General features: G+C 42.7%; 1 protein-coding gene across 4 annotated transcripts; it reads left to right on the top strand.

Moving 5' to 3' along the window:
* The first annotated feature begins 512 nt into the window (after positions 1-512).
* RUFY1 (RUN and FYVE domain containing 1) lies at positions 513-15532 on the top strand. 4 transcript variants are annotated; one of them, XM_066560154.1, is made up of 18 exons: positions 513-780; positions 5432-5605; positions 5912-6029; positions 6676-6777; positions 7096-7219; positions 7624-7682; positions 8406-8471; positions 9094-9163; positions 9616-9717; positions 10157-10273; positions 10598-10765; positions 11493-11590; positions 12034-12153; positions 12938-13067; positions 13473-13567; positions 14007-14055; positions 14227-14304; positions 14800-15532. In XM_066560154.1, the coding sequence occupies exons 1-18, from the start codon at positions 513-515 to the stop codon at positions 14941-14943; spliced, it is 2082 nt and encodes a 693-aa protein (XP_066416251.1). In that variant the 3' UTR covers positions 14944-15532. The 4 variants fall into 4 exon arrangements, with proteins under 4 accessions (XP_066416251.1, XP_066416255.1, XP_066416254.1 ...); XM_066560158.1 differs by lacking the exon at positions 513-780 and adding an exon at positions 814-838; XM_066560157.1 differs by lacking the exon at positions 513-780 and adding an exon at positions 4612-4707.
* Positions 15533-15854: the final 322 nt, after the last annotated feature.

Here is a 15854-nt window from a genome sequence, read left to right as displayed (position 1 = left end):
GCACCTGTGATACCAATCCTCCACTTGAAGTCACAACGACTTGATTCACAGGCAGAGTAGTAGAGATCTCGTTAAGCTGTCACAACTGAACTGTGTAAATCTTAGACGTCAAAACACATTATTTTTTTTTATTGAAAACTATGTCTGGGGACACAGATAGAAGTAAAAACCTGTACTTTTTGTTCCTTTCCTAACTTGTTCAAAGGTGAACTCTTTCCTCATCTTCCACGCCCTTTAACTCTGAACACCAAGCGAAGTGTTCTGTCCTGGCCAGGCCTGTCTTACAGCCCTGCCTCTTTGCGCAGGTGCTTCACGCTGCCCGCGGGACGTGCCCTGGTTCCCGGGATCTACCCCGGGCCCCGGGACGTGCCCTGGTTCCCGGGATCTGCCCTGATTCCTGGGATCTGCCCCGGTTCCCGGTCCCTGCCCGGTCCCCCGGTCCCAGCCCCAGCCCCAGGCCCTCACCCGGGGCGGGGGCGGCTCCCGAGCCGCGGTCATGTGACCCGTCCAAGATGGCTGCCGGGGAGCGCCGCGCCGCGCCCGCCGCGGGAAAGGAGGAAGACTTTGAGATTATTGACAAAAAACAGCTCCCTGACGCGGCCGAGCTGAGGAACGAGGAGAAGGCGAAACCGGAGGAAGGGCGGTGGTCTGCTCCGATCTTGTCTCTGGCCAGGAAAGCCTCGGAAAACTTGGCGCTGGGCTATGGCAGCGCCCTGAAGTCCGCATCCCTGGTGGGATTGGTGTCCAAGCCCGGCAGCAGTGACAGCCCGGCAAAGACAAGTACGGCTCCGCTTCTTTAGTAAACTCGCTTTTGTGGTGCGCAAATGAGTTCGCTCCCGTAAGTGCTGCTGGGTCGTGTCAGTGGTGCATGGGTGTTACTTTGAATTTCTTTTTTTTTTTTTTTAAGATGCTGCAGTTTTGTATTGAAGTAAAATTAAACAAGTGACAGAGATCTAGAATTTAAGAAATGCATTATAACCAGAAGAAGCCTAAACTCTTATATTTGAAGAAATTTGCTTTTGTTTTATTTGCTGCCTTTTCTCCTTCTCTTTAAAGCTCCAGCAGCCTGGCTGCGCTGAGGGATCTCTCAAAATTCCACATTCTCCCTCCAGTGCTGTTGGTTCCGGGAAGGAAACTCTGTACCTTTCATGTCAGAGACTAGCCCAGCACACTAAGTTACAGATTTGTTATAAGTTACTTTTTAACTACACTAAAACTGCCTTCAGTTTAACCTCAGATTGCTTTGTTCAACATTGGCATTTGTAGATCTAGCAGCCCTACAGATTTGTGGACAGATATCTTAGAACTGAATTAAAATGGCTTTAGTTGAATCATATGGAAAATAAATCTCAGCAATATTTATAATGTGGGAGGAAAAAACCCAAACCCATTCAAATGCAGCAGAAACTGGGCCTGGAGCCTTGTACTCCAGTCTCAGACTGGTGCTTAATTGTTCTGGAGCACTGGAGCTCAGTTTTGCTCTGTTTGGTGCTGACCTTTTTGTTTTTAATGGTACTGAGTACTCAAGGGAAGTTCCATGCAGATGAGTTGTGACAGCATGGGGCAATGTTACTGCTGATGGACTTCTTCATTTTTTTGTGACAATTCCTCAATGTTGCATAGTCAGAGTTGAAGCTTAATTGTCCTGAAAAAATAGACTCTTTTCTTTTCCTGCATCTCAAAGTCTTACACCAAACTTGCTACAGGTTTGTTTCCCAAGTGCCCATCTTGCACACTTGAGATCTAACCTGACAGAGTGTAGAATATCCCAGGTTCTTTGTTTGCTTTTGGAATAATGCTGTGGATAGATGTAATTGAAAACAACACACAGCATTTGGCAAGGGGCAGGGAATAAAATATTCTTCTACCCGAAATGAAGCTCCCACATTTAATGGAACTTTTACCATAACCTTTCCACTTCTTCCTTGTAAAGGAAGGGAACACACCACAACCTTCCCACGTTGTTCAAAGGATTTGGATAATATGTTGATAAGTTTTATGGAAAATTGTGTGTGAAAAATCAGTTCATAACTTGTATATGAAATGTGAACAGATGCTAAGGCACCTGTTCTGCCTGTTCAATATTACTTACCTTTGACCAAGCACTTAAATATTAAAGCAGGTATGTTTAAGAAATAAGCCAAGGCCTGCAAGACCACTTGTGGAAAACTTGGAGCTTGTTGCCTGCTGTTGTGTTTTTCCAGAGATTTTATAACCTCTATCTGCTACTTCAGATCTGTTGATCACATGTTCTAAACACATAAACCCCATTCTAAAACCAGTGTCTGCCACTGTGTCCTGCCTTGCAGAGAGGCCAGAAGCTTCAAATCTAAAGAAAATGAATCAAGAAAGTCTTGCAGTCCCAAAGACCAAGGCATGGAGAACTGTGAGCTTTCCTTTGTGCTTCAGTGTTTTCTGACTTCAAAGTATGCTCAATAATTACAGTAAACAAGGCATGTGGCTTCAAAAAGATGTTGAAGCAAATCTCTTGAGTTGAATAAGATACAAAACTGTGTGACTGCATTCTTAAAGATTGCAGCATCACATCTCTGATCTTTTGCACTGGGTAACCTGGTTCCTAATCTTTAAAGCTTGGCTTTGGTAGTGTGTCTAATACCTGTTTATTTTGCATGTACCAACCTGCACAGTTTTGCAAAAGATGTACTTGACTGTGTAAATTTGCAACAGTCTAAAAAAATATTGTTTGAGTAATTATTTAACTTAATGCAAACTGATATTAAGACATTTCTCAGTTTAAAATTGTTTTCATAAAAAGCTTTTCATTCATGGTATTTTATTTTTTTAAGTCTTGTGGGTAATATGTGTACCTTGAGCAAGGTGTAGAGGCAAAGTATTCCTGGTAAGTAAAAATTCAAATTCAAAAAATTATCAAAATGGTTAACATTGCTTTGGAACAACCCAAAGTTTCTGGTTTTCTGTTTGTGCAGCTTTTTTTCTGTTCCTGATGTATAACCTCACAATACTGAGATCAAAATTCTAAATATTATGGTGCTTTTAATCCTCAGCCTCATGTCAATACGTTATATAGAGTTTTGAGGCTACAGGCAATATACAGTGTACTCCTTCTATATATATGTGAATCTATAATATAATGTACACTGATTATATACTATTGTATATACTGTATATAGTATATATACAATGAACTATAGAGTAGCATGCAGAGATGACAGCATTTTGTGTGTATTGTGGTTATTAAGGTCAGTTAGATTTAGAATGACTCTGTTTTCTCTCTTGTGACACAAGGAGTTTTGCTCATTTTTAACCCTAAATTAACATTGTATGCACAAAAAGGAAAACACTGGAGAGACTTTTGCATGATCTTAAAAACATTGTTAACCATCTTGGGTGTGACTGACACAGGGCTGGGGCTTCTGCCACTGCTTTTTCTGCAGAGTGTGGCCATGTGTGACCCGCAGGTGACAGCAAGACAGTCCTGCTGAACAGCAGTAGCTTAAAACGGGATTTTGGTGGCCACTGGGCTGTGGTTGGCAGCTCCTGTCAGAGCCTGTAGGTGCCTTAAGAAGCAAGGGAGCTGGTCCTGGTCCCACTCCCCCTGTTGTCCCAAAACAGGTTCTTTCACTTGGTCTGCAAGAGGCCAATCCATGCATGGAGTGGAGGCATTTGATTTATTTATGGTTTTGCACAGAAAGGGCACTGGGTGGCAAATCCACAAAGCCAGCATGACTACCAAAACTTTTCAGTATTTTAGGCATTAGGCATTGACGTTCATTGGTTACAAATTCCCTAGTTCTCTTATTAATTACCATTCTATCTTCTGTTGGTCATTGATATCCTCACTTCCCATGCTCATTAGTCTGCATGTTCAGGCTATCTGTTCTTCTGGGTCAGTGAGTTTCTTGGGTCAGTGGTCACAATCTGCCCCTGCCAGAATTACCTTCTACCCAGTCAGAGCTGATTGAGCACAGTTGCTGCCTTGGCTTTATGAGCTTCTTCCTTATCTTGGGGGTTCTGCCTAATGTCATAAAATCATAGAATATTCTGGGTTGGAAAGGACCCACTAGGATCATTGAGTCCAACTCCTAGCCCTGTACAGGAGCATCCCCGAGAGTCATACCATGAGTCTGACAGTGTTGTGCAAACGCTCCTTGAGCTCTGTCAGGCTTGGTGCTGTTACCACTGCCATGAGGAGCCCATTCCAGAGCCCATCCACCCTCTGGGTGAGGAACCTTTTCCTGATCTCAACATAAACCTCCCTGACTCAGCCTCAGGCCGACCTTGCAGCACATAAATTCTGCATCCTTTGAATCCACTCTCAGTGCTACATCCTTTTATCAACCTCCCCTAGGCCTCAGGTCACTGAAGCATGTCCAGCCCTAAACCTTAACAAGGCAACTCTACCTACCAGTGATTCGCCTTTGTAACACCTGGGCGTCACTTACACCTTGCTCGTTAGCTGATGTTCCACGGCTTAGATCACCCTTATTGTTGCTTAGGCTTGAAGTCTTACAAAGATCGAGAAACATTCCTTCTTTCAGGAAATCTGTACATAATTCCACATTTTGCAGCAAGCCCCGGCCGGGCCGAGCCCGCCCCGCGCCCCTCACACGGCTCTAAGATGGCGGCCGGCCCGCCCCCGGCCCCGCCGCGCGCGCCGTAGCCGTGGTAACGCGGCGGGCCGGGCTCCCTCAGCCCCGGGGCCCCCGGCCCGGCCCCGCCGCTCAGGTACGAACCCCGCGGGCCGGGGCTGGGGCCGTGTCCCCACCACCAGGGGCTGGGCGCAGCGCTGAGGGGGGGTTAACCCAGCTCGCCCCCGCCGCAGGATGGAGGCCCAGCTGGGGCACGGCGGCGAGGGGTCTTTAAAAGCTGCGCAGCGTCTCCGTACAGATTGTCCCCAGGTACTCGGCTCCGGGGAGGCCACACCGCGAGTGCTGTGGTCAGTTCGGGGCCCCTCAGTTCAGGAAGGGCACTGAGGGGCTGCAGCGGGCCCAGAGAAGGGCAGCAGGGCTGGGGAAGGTTCTGGAGCACAGCTCCTCTGAGGAGCGGCTGAGGGAATGTTTAGTCTGGAGAAAAGGAGAATCAGGGTGATAACCTTATCATTCTACAATCCCTGACAGGAGGCTGTAGCCAGGTGGGGGTCGGGCTCTTCTCCCAGACAACCAGTGATAAGATTACAGCATATAATCTTACACTGCACCAGGCGAGGTATAGGTTGGACATTAGGAAATATTTCTTCAGAGAAAGGTGAGATTATACATTGGAAGGGGCAGCCCAGGGAGGTGGTGGAGTCACTGTCCCCGGAGCTGTTTAAAGAAAAACTGGATCTGGTACTCAGTGCCCTGGCCTAGTTTCATCATGCATTGGACTCGATGATCTCAGAGGTCTTCTCCAGCCTGTTTGATTCTGGGACTGTAAAGCAGCTTTCCCTTCCCCACCCATGTGCCCCCAGGTACACGGTGTCACACCATGGAGGAGCGTGCCAACCTCATGAACATGATGAAGCTCAGCATCAAAATCCTCATCCAGTCAGCCCTGAGCCTGGGCCGGACCCTGGACTCTGACTTCCCACCACTGCAGCAGTTCTTCGTGGTGCTGGAGCACTGCCTCAAGCACGGGCTCAAAGGTGGGCATTGGCTGCCAGGCTGAGGAGAGACAGATCAAGGAATCTGTCATGTCTCCAGCTTGACTTCTGAATGACATTATTAGTTCTGTAAACACTATGCTAATCAGTAATGCAGATATAACTATGTGGTTACCCTTGTACATCCTGTATTTTGTGCCTCCTAAACTGTCAGAGTATTTTTAATGCCCCCTTTCCGCAGACATGTTATAAACTGATAAGACAAAGTAACAAGTAAATTTTGTCTAAAATTTTGGAGTTGGAAGCCTGTCATTTTTCCTCACAAATCTCTCTGTATGCTCCCTTTAGTGAAGAAGAGTTTTATTGGACAGAACAAATCATTTTTTGGTCCTTTGGAACTAGTGGAAAAACTTTGTCCTGAAGCATCAGATATAGCAACCAGTGTTAAAAATCTGCCAGAGTTGAAGTAAGTTAATTGTTGGGGATGATGCATTTTGCTCATACTGCTGGGAAAAGGAATCTTTCTTGTAGTCTCTTGGCTTCCTTAACAAGCTTTTGTTCCCAAAGGAAAAAAATAGGGTGTGTAGGAGGCATTGACTTCTCCAAGAGATAAGGAGGATATCTCAAAATATTCAGAGTTTCTGACTCAAACAACGATGTCAGATTGAAAACAGCATTTGGAAACTTCTATAACCTTGTTAAAAATAACTAAAGTATTCACAGGAATTTTTTCCTCTTCTTTCCCCCCTTTTCATGATTTTATATCCTTTTGTGTGTGTGCTGATAGTATTTGGTTTGAGTAATTCAGGATGATTGAGATAGATTTGATTTTTTTAATACTAGGATGTATTAATGGTTGGATTATGGTGGTAGTTGACAATATGTATGGGTTTTCAAATTAAGAAGACTTTACAATATACTTTCCCTGAAGAAAGGAATATACTTAAATGTTCTTTGTTCTGGAGACAACAGTTCATTTCCCCAGAGATTTGTTGTTGTTTTTTAGTAAATAATGTCCTTCCTCTCACTTTGTAAACTGAGAATTTTGAATTGCACAAATCTAGTTAATAAAACACCTTGGTTTTACCAAAACATGTGTTTTTTCATTTTAGGACTGCTGTGGGCAGAGGGAGGGCTTGGCTTTATCTAGCACTCATGCAAAAGAAACTGGCAGATTATCTCAAAGTACTCCTGGACCATAAGCATCTCTTAAGGTAACAGCACAGACGTGTATTCCTGAATATTCCTGAAACATTGATATCCCCTGTAGCTCCAGGGAGAGACATTAATTGACCAGTTAAAGCTTGTTCTTGCAGCCTGCAGAAGAACAAGTGGTTAATTCTTTTTGCAGTGAATCTACAGAGGAATTTGCAGAGTATTTTCTGAGAGAGTTCTAAATCTTCTGCCTTATTCAATAAATGAGAACTCAGCTGAGTTTTGCAAAGGCTGCATTACTGTTTATATGATTTCAGTGATGGAAGTGCCATTATAACTGTTTGATGTGCAGTGATGCCTTGTACTGTTTGTTCCAGTGAATTTTATGAACCTGATGCATTGATGATGGAGGAGGAAGGAGCAGTTATTGTGGGTCTGCTGGTTGGACTGAATGTTATTGATGCAAACCTCTGCTTGAAAGGAGAAGACTTGGATTCCCAGGTGAAGATTAAAGCTTAAATAGGATCAGTTGGTATAGGATTCTAGTAGAATTAAGTACATCTATAAATACTTGACTGAGATGGGTCCAGATTTCTTTCCAACATGGCCTCTGTTGAAGCTTGTTGTGTTTCCCTCAGTGAATTAAAAGAAAGTACACAAGTAGCAGTTTATGGAAACACTGTCAAAACTAATAACTGCAAGGAAACTGTTCACACATAATATGGTTACTTTGATGCTTTTATGACAAATGCTAGCTTGTATGTTTGCATCAGCCAGGAAGAATATAGGTATTATTTGTCTCTCTAAACTTCAGATTTTTATCATTTTCCAAATATACAGTAATGCCTGCTTCTACAGATAATTGCACTGTGAAGGTGTGTTAATATCTTAAATCTATTTTTCAGGTTGGAGTGATTGATTTTTCCTTGTACCTTAAGGAAACACAGGACAGTGATGGCAAACAGTATGTATGGTGAATTAATAATCCTAAATCATTACAGTTTTTGTAGAACAAACCTGTCAGACAGTCTGTGGGAGGATGGGAGTGCTGGAGATTTCAAACTATTAATCATCCAAAATGGAGAACCCAAACCAGATTTTTTTACCTAAACAAAAGTAGTATCTTTCAGAGACTGAATTTGTGGTAGTTTTAACAACAATTTGGAGAGTTTGAGTCTTGAGCTGGGGCCAAATTCAAAGTACACAAAATATTAGATTGTGGTTTTATTTGGTTTTAGAAGAGATGATTTGCCAAGTCGCCCATTGCCAGCTCACTGCTTTGTTTCTAAGCACAGTTTCAGAAACCCTCTCAACTAAGCAGCTGTCTTTGAGGGAGAGATCAGTTATGGAGGAAAAAATGTAATTTTAAGTGAAATATTAGATTTGAGACTGCAGTTAGCAACACAGATCAAGACTTCTAAGGTCATCTAAGACCTGTAGCAAATGAAGGGATCTTCATATTTTATGTGCTTCTGTCAGTTCAGAGCACTTCACTGGAGCTGCTGAGAAGCAGCCAAGCAGCTGCTTCACCTCACTGGTGCTTCTGATCCAGCTCAGACACAAGTATTTTTATAAAGAAAGGATTTTAGCTCTGTTAGCAGGTATATGCTGAAAGCCCTAGTACAGAATAGCACTTTAAAATGAATGAGTTTCTTCTCAATCAATACATTCTCACTTTTACAACTAGAGATGGAGGGATTACAGCTGTCCTTGACCAGAAGCATTATGTGGAAGAACTGAACCGACATCTAAGGTGGGATTTTCATCTGTTCTCATATACAGCACTTGTCCTGTTTAGCTTTTCCAGCATGACTTTGAATGTCTCTGCTGCCAGTCTTGTAGATTTTTGTTTGATATTGAAATTTTCTGATTATTTCCCAAAAATCTTAGTTTCATTTTGTAGTCCTACTCTTCTGCAGGTACATGCAATGTGGAAAGCAAGTGTGTGTAATAGTTTACTTTTTTGAGAGTGATTAACAAAACATTTTGAAACTATTTTTTTCAAGAGAAACTATTGCAAGTGCATCTGGAAATTCATTTGTTGGAGGAAGAGTCTCTACTCTTCCCCCATAGGTTGCTCAGTGGGACAAGCAGGCCTCCCTTACCCTCTTGAGCAGGAGAGGTGTTACAACTGTGAAAGTTAAGCCAGAACAGGGCTGCCAGCAGAAGGACATGGTCCTCTTAGTGCTTGAGAGGGACAGTTGTTCTTCCTCTGGGTTTTTCCCCAGCTCACCAAAGTATGGTAAAAATACATCTTTTATGGTAAAAATTACATCTTTTACCAAAGATGGTAAAAATACTGTTGAGGTTAGGAGTAAAAGTTGAACATTGACACTTCATTTATTGTTTTTATGCATCTCTCTTCCTTGCTGCAGTTGCACAGTTGCAGATCTCCAGAACAAAATAGACTGTTTAGAAAAGACCAATTCAAAACTCCAGGAAGAGGTTTGTATCTGGTCTGTTAAATATTTCTCACAGCTCTTTTTCATCAGAGACAAAACTCCCTAAGACTATACCTTGCACCTAAAATATTTGAGTAGATACTGGTGAGCTGGGGGGACTGGACAGACTGGCATGGCTTGGTGTGAGTACTAGTTCATACCACAGATCCAGGGTGGATTTTGGCCCTTTACATTATGGTGCATTTCTTTACTCATGTAATAATTTAAAATAATTGATGAGGGTGTGAAGCAGAAGTTGGTGCACAAATGTTGGTGGGCACATTAATTTTGGCTGACAGTGGGTATGGCTGCAGAAGGGTCAAGCAGCTCCTGGGGAGAGCAGAAGGGGAAGTGAGCAGCACAGCTGCTGCAGAGACTGAGCTACTGACTTCAGAATTGCTCCAGATGCTGCAGGATTGCCCAGTGAGTAAATATAGATCTGTTCTCTCCACACAGCTTGCAGCAGCTACTGACCGAATTGGATCCCTTCAGGAAGAGCAGCAGCAGCTAAAACAACAGAATGAATTAATTCGTGAACGGAGTGAAAAAAGTGTAGAGGTGGGACACCTGTTTAGAGATGATGAGGATCCTTAAAATAAGTGATCTCTTGTGGTCAGCTGTAGTGAGTTCTCCCTAGCCCACTGTGCACTGGAATGCTCAGCACAGTTGAGCACGTTGCTATGCAGGTCACTGGGTTTGGGTGTTGTATGCTCCGGCAGTAGATTTTACTGTTCTTTACTACACACCCAAAATACACTTGCAGAAGGAAGAACAAATTCAAAGTATTAGAAGTATTAAAGTAAAAAGTGTAAAGTATTGAAGTATTTTTATCATTGCTGTGTCTTTGAAATTTCAGCTTACTAATGTTTACGAGGTCATTGATTGTAAACCAGTAGGATTTTACTTGAAATAGCACATTGAAATGCTGTGTTACACACAAGAATTAAAGAGATACTTTAAATACTTTGTGATCTTATGTAGCTGATGTTTCTTGTAGGTAACAAAAGAGGATACAAAAGTAGAATTGGATACTTACAAGCAATCTCGCCAGGGCCTTGATGAAATGTACAGTGATGTTTGGAAGCAGTTGAAAGAAGAAAAAAAAATCAGGCTGGTAAGGAAACTTAACTATAGAAAGTGAAGTGAAGGACACAGGATTCAGCCTGTGGTAACATTACAAATACAAGATGACAGCTGTGCACCTTTTGCAGCTGTCCAGAATTCATAGAGCAATTGCAAGCAAGATGCTGGGCATTGGTCATTTACAGTGTCTGTAAGGTACTGGGAATTGGGGCTTTTGGAATGTTGGAAATAAAAAGCATTAAGAAACCACTGGCATTATTATAGCAGAGACACCGTTTGTGTATGGGATTGTCTGGGTTTTATCCCTGACCTATGGCTAGGCAGCAGTAACTAGGAAATTCCATCTCTTTGTAAGGAACTAGAGAAAGAGTTGGAGCTACAAATTGGAATGAAAACAGAAATGGAAATTGCCATGAAACTTCTGGAAAAAGATACTCATGAAAAACAAGACACTTTAGTTGCCCTTCGCCAACAGTTAGAAGAAGTGAAGGCCATTAACTTGCAGATGTTTCACAAATCCCAGGTATGTACAGGGGGCTGGGGATGGTTTTGTGGGGTTTCTTTTCTTTGGGTGGATTGTGGTTTAACGTTTTTTTCAGTTGAACTGTATGATAGGCATTTCTACAAGGAAGCCATGGTGTAGCAGTGCTCACACAAAATATACAGAGCTTGTTTCCATTAATGAAACAATAGTTTAACTAACCTCTCCATGCATGAAGCAGGAGTTCAGCAAGCCTTTCTCTCCCACACCTGGTTCCAGAAATCCAGGGAGGATTTCTCTCAATTTTTATGGCCTATTCCTTGATGCCTGTTTCAGGCTTTACCCAGGTCCTTGCCTCCTTCCCAGACACTTGCAAGTCAGCAAAGTCCCAGTGCTGAGGTGTGCCTTTGCTTTTGAAAGCAGTAATTTTGAGGGGTTTTTTTGCTTCCTGGTTCCATGCCCACTGAGTGCAGTTGTTACATTCAAATCATCATTGGTATTCTTATCCTGTCAATTTAATCTGGTTTTGTTTCTTCAGGCTTTTTCTGAAGAGAACATTTTTGGCTTGTAGCTGATCTCATAGGTCAAAACATAGTTAAGGTGGTTTGGGTTTTTTCTCTGGTTGTAACAAAACAATTGGAGCAATGTCTGCTCTGGAATTATCAGCATTTTGTTTGCACATTCTAGTCAGACACAGGCATGGCCTTTAGCAAGCTGAAAATTCTTTTTCTGGTGGCAGATTTTAAACACTGTTCACTATTCCCTACAGAATGCAGAGTGTTCATTACAAGAGAAAACAGAAGCAATATCCTCTTTTGAAGGAAAAACAAATGAGATGATGTCCTCTATGAAACAAATGGAAAAGAGGTAATAATTGCAAGATCAGAAAGTCAACATTGAAGTCAGTAGAAAGTTTCTAGTATAAACCTTTACAGGATGACCTTCCATATGACCCATAGACATTGGGGCCTGTGTGCCAGCATGAGCTTTTTTACTTCCTCCTCTTCATCCTTCTATGCTTGCTGTTCTCTCTTCCCAGGCAAACATGTCCTTAACTGACCCTCTGGAAAACCATAGCTCTTTCCATAAGCAGGCTATTGAAAAACATGTTAACTTCACTTTAAGAACAGGTGTGACTTTGCTTTTGGGTTTCTTTCAGAAACAACTGCTTCTGAAAGTTTTTTTTCCTCTACTAGCATTTTCAGTTCAAGCTTTTATAAAGATCCCTGTGGTAACACTAAAAGAAGAGAGTGAGAGGGTGCAGGGAAGGAGTGAATTGAAAACAAATGTCTGTGTTCCTTCCCATGCAGGCTGCAGCAGGCAGAGAAGGCCAGGCAGGCAGCAGAGGAACGGTGCAATAAGATGAAGCAGGAGCTGGCTGGGAAGCTCAACTCGTGTCGGCAGCAGATGGCCCAGCTGGACAGCAAATGGTATTTAATCTGAGCAGGTGTTTTCCTTCCCTTTGCTGTTTCTTTAAGAAGTGTTTTCTATTTCTTTTATGCTCAGGTCTAATGATGGGTGGAGTTTGAAATTCTGTTGGCTTCAACATTGACAGACAGGACCCAGGGAAGCACAGCACTTCTGTGCAGTGTGCAGTTAGCATCAGGATTTTGACATGTTTTTTCCAGAACATCTAATTTAGAGCACAGAGTAGCAGCAAAAAATCTGCCCATTCCAACTAGCAATGGAGCTCTCAATTGTTTTTTTAATAAATCAGGAGATAGGTATGGTCAGGCTTGTAGGCTGAGCATAGAACTGACTGTAATACAAAGGGACTGGGATTTTTGAAGGGACTTATGGGTGTTTTCTCAGGGAATGTTAATCCTCTAAAGATTTCTAAGACCAATAGAAAAATCTTCTTTCACTGTTCAGACTGCAGGATAGAGTGTCTTTTTTAAACACAACAGTTTAAACACAGGTGGTAAAATATTAACTTGTGGGGATTGGTTTCTTCGGGGTCTTTTGGTTGGTTGTTTTTCTTCTAGCCCTTCATTGCTGTTTGTTTTCTGTGACTTGAAAATGTTAACATATGTTAAATGTTAACAGCGTTAACATTTTTGACGTCTGCTGCCTGTTCTTTCCTTTCCCAGAACACCACTCTAGTTTTGCCCTCTTTTGGACAAGATTTCTACTTCTCACACTGTTGCTATCCTTAAGTGCTATAGGATATTCTTCTGCTATAGGGTTTTTTTAGAATGAATTATTTTTAAATAGCTCAACTCTGGAAAAGGAGTTAAAATCCGAAAAGGAACAGAGACAAACTTTGCAAAAAGAACTGCACCAAGAGAAGGATGCTACCACTCTGCTTAAAACAGAATTGCAACAGATGGAAGGACTGAAAAAGGTATGCACAGTTTCAAGCATTCACAACTGAATGTGATTTATTTTTTAAGCATGAACATTCTTTTTAACCTGAAGAGGATTTGCTGCCATGTATGGAGCAGTTTCTGAGGACACAGTTGTGCACCTGTACCTGTGTGCTCCTATGTTGGCACAGGACTGCCATTTTCTAGCTATGTTGAAGGATGGTCAAAGCCTGAAAATCTTCCTTTTCTTGGTAAATATGGTTAAATGATTCCTTTCTGTTTGTGCAGAACCTGTGGGTAGTTCCCCCTTGGAATTTTAAAAATCAAGCCTTAGAAAGAGGGGGGTTTGCAAAGGAGCTGATTCTTGTGAACTGCTTGGGTAGACTGATCGAGGTTTAGGTCAAGCAGTGCACAAAAAATTTGATTTGTGCTCGATTTTATAGGAGCTGAGAAAACTGCAAGATGAGAAGCAGCAGCTGAAGAAGGTCCGTGAGGAGCAGGAGCAAGCTCTTCAAGAAATGGGACTTCATCTCAGCCAGTAAGTTCTAGGGAACAGAACTCCTGTAAGTGACCTAAGCTGCAGTATCAGACTAATGCCAAGAATTTTAAACCTCATTTATTTATAAAAATCAATTGATGTGAGAATTTTAGTTGGCAATTACTATGTATGAGAAACTAAAGAGCCATGAAATGAAAGTGAGGATCTTCTCAGAGTGAGCTGTCTGAGAGGAAACATTAAAGGAAATGTTTAGTTCTTATAGTGGAACTGTGCTTTTCCTACATTATTCTGTTTATACTGAAAAAGGGGCAAATCTTGAGTTGACAGAGTTTCCCAGTGATAGTGAGTGGTTCAGATGGGTAACAGGGAGCTGACTGAAGAATTGGGGTTTGGTTTTAGTGGCTCAACAGTGGAATGGCAGGGAAAACCAAACACAACTAAATAAAAAGTCATGCAGGGCATAATTTCTTTTTTCCAGATCGAAGCTGAAGATGGAAGACATTAAAGAAGTAAATAAAGCACTAAAGGTACTCTCTCGTGGATATTTTGACTAAGCATAAGAATTTCATTTAACACCTTCAAATTTCACCGTGGTTATTCTGCTTTAAAAGGTGGATTTTGAAAAATACCAACAATGTTGGTAAAATGCCTCTAAGTCTATTTGTATCTCCAGCATGGTTTTCATACCAATTTTCCAGGGTCATACGTGGCTGAAGGATGATGAAGCAACTCACTGCAAGCAATGTAAAAAGGAATTCTCCATCTCAAGAAGGAAGGTAATGTGGTTCAGCAGATTATTTTTAAATAATCCATGGAAAACAAAAGCGGTGCTGTTGCATACCTTGCTAGGAAAGACTGAACCTGTTCGATTCCAAATCTTGTTGGCATGATAAACATATAGGGAATCATTTGGCATTTACCACCCAAAAATAATGCTGCTCCCTGCTTCGGTGCTCTCGGTGGAGAGCTGCTGTGGCTGGCGCTGCTCAGTGCCCGGCAGCCGCGGCCAGGCCAGCGCAGCCCCTCCCTGAGCAGCCCCTCCCTCCGCGGCCAGGCCAGGCCCGCTCCGGCTCCGGCTCCTGCTCCTGTTCCTGGCTGTCCCCGAGCCGGGCCCTGTGCTCGGCCCTGCGCAGGGGGAAGTGCTGCTGGGAGGGCTGGGCTTGGTGGGAAGTGGAGGGACTCAGTGGAGTCGGACACAGCTCCCAGGGCCTGACTTCTCTTCCCAATGCTGTTTTTAGGCAGCTGTGCTCATTCTGACTCTTTTTTTGTAGCACCACTGCAGAAACTGCGGGGACATCTTCTGCAACACTTGTTCCAGTAACGAACTCGCGCTGCCATCCTACCCCAAACCCGTCCGTGTCTGTGATAATTGTCACACATTGCTGCTCCAGCAGTGCTCTTCTAACTCCTCCTAAGGCTCTCCCACCCTTGACAGAGCCACTTTAACATTGGAAAGTAGCCATTATTTTTTTAATTCTGAATTGCAGGTGTCTTCTGTGCAGCAGACTGGACTGGCTGGTCTGATAATTTCCACTGTAAGGGCAGTGTAAATTAATTTGTAGGGATCGTGCAAACTAATGCTTCTCCAACTGAAATAATTAGGGAGCTTATATCAACTGTAATTTCCCCAAAAGTTCTATTTGAAACTAAGATTCATTTTTCTGATTTTTATAGATATTTGTATTAAAATTTGTATATGGCATTTCTACATTTATTTGATCCCTGTAGACATCATTGTCTCTCTGTACATGAACTTAATTTCTTTACCTTCACTGTATGTGCTCCATGTGTTCCCCTGGCTCGTGTACAGTTTTGTATTTGCTCTAAGTCAGTCAGAGAGGAAAAGGTCAATTTATGAATTGTCTATAGAAAGCTTTATAAGGAGTGTCAATGAATGTGCCTTCAGTTCACTGCGGAGTCAAAAACTGCACATTATACTTGTTCTGAAGTCGCTGTGACCACAGTGCAGTAGTTACACAATAAAGTCTTTTGCAAAAACTGAAAGCAAGTTTTAATTTTTAACATCTGTCAAGTCACAGATCCTAGAAAAGAATGTTTTTCAGCCATCCATAGCCAGGGTTTAAGCTGAAAGTAGCAGCTTAATTGTGTTTGGGATACCTGACCAACACTGTGGTATTCCCTGGAAGGTGCCAGATGAAGCCACTGCTCTGCAGCTGGCACTGCTTTCACCATTTTCCAGAAAAGCAGTGGCTCCAGTGGCTCACTGTGTCCAGCCCTGGGACAGAGGGGAGCAGCTGCTGCTCCAGCCCCAGGGGACCCTGCTCCCTCTTCTGCCAGGCCTGGGCTTGGCTGTACCAGGGATCCC

This window comes from Molothrus aeneus, chromosome 15, assembly GCF_037042795.1.
Source record: "Molothrus aeneus isolate 106 chromosome 15, BPBGC_Maene_1.0, whole genome shotgun sequence".
In the NCBI taxonomy this organism is placed as follows: Eukaryota; Metazoa; Chordata; class Aves; order Passeriformes; family Icteridae; genus Molothrus; species Molothrus aeneus.
The sequence above is the reverse complement of the archived record's forward strand: the minus strand, read 5'-3'. Positions and strand labels throughout refer to the sequence as shown.

Excerpts from the sequence above, each read along its gene's own strand:
- RUFY1 (XM_066560154.1), top strand. The coding sequence starts at position 513 with ATGGCTGCCGGGGAGCGCCGCGCCGCGCCCGCCGCGGGAAAGGAGGAA. Across the intron at positions 7,683-8,405 it reads CAGGACAGTGATGGCAAACA|AGATGGAGGGATTACAGCTG; the intron begins GTATGTATGGTG and ends TTTTACAACTAG. Across the intron at positions 9,718-10,156 it reads GGAGTGAAAAAAGTGTAGAG|GTAACAAAAGAGGATACAAA; the intron begins GTGGGACACCTG and ends TGTTTCTTGTAG.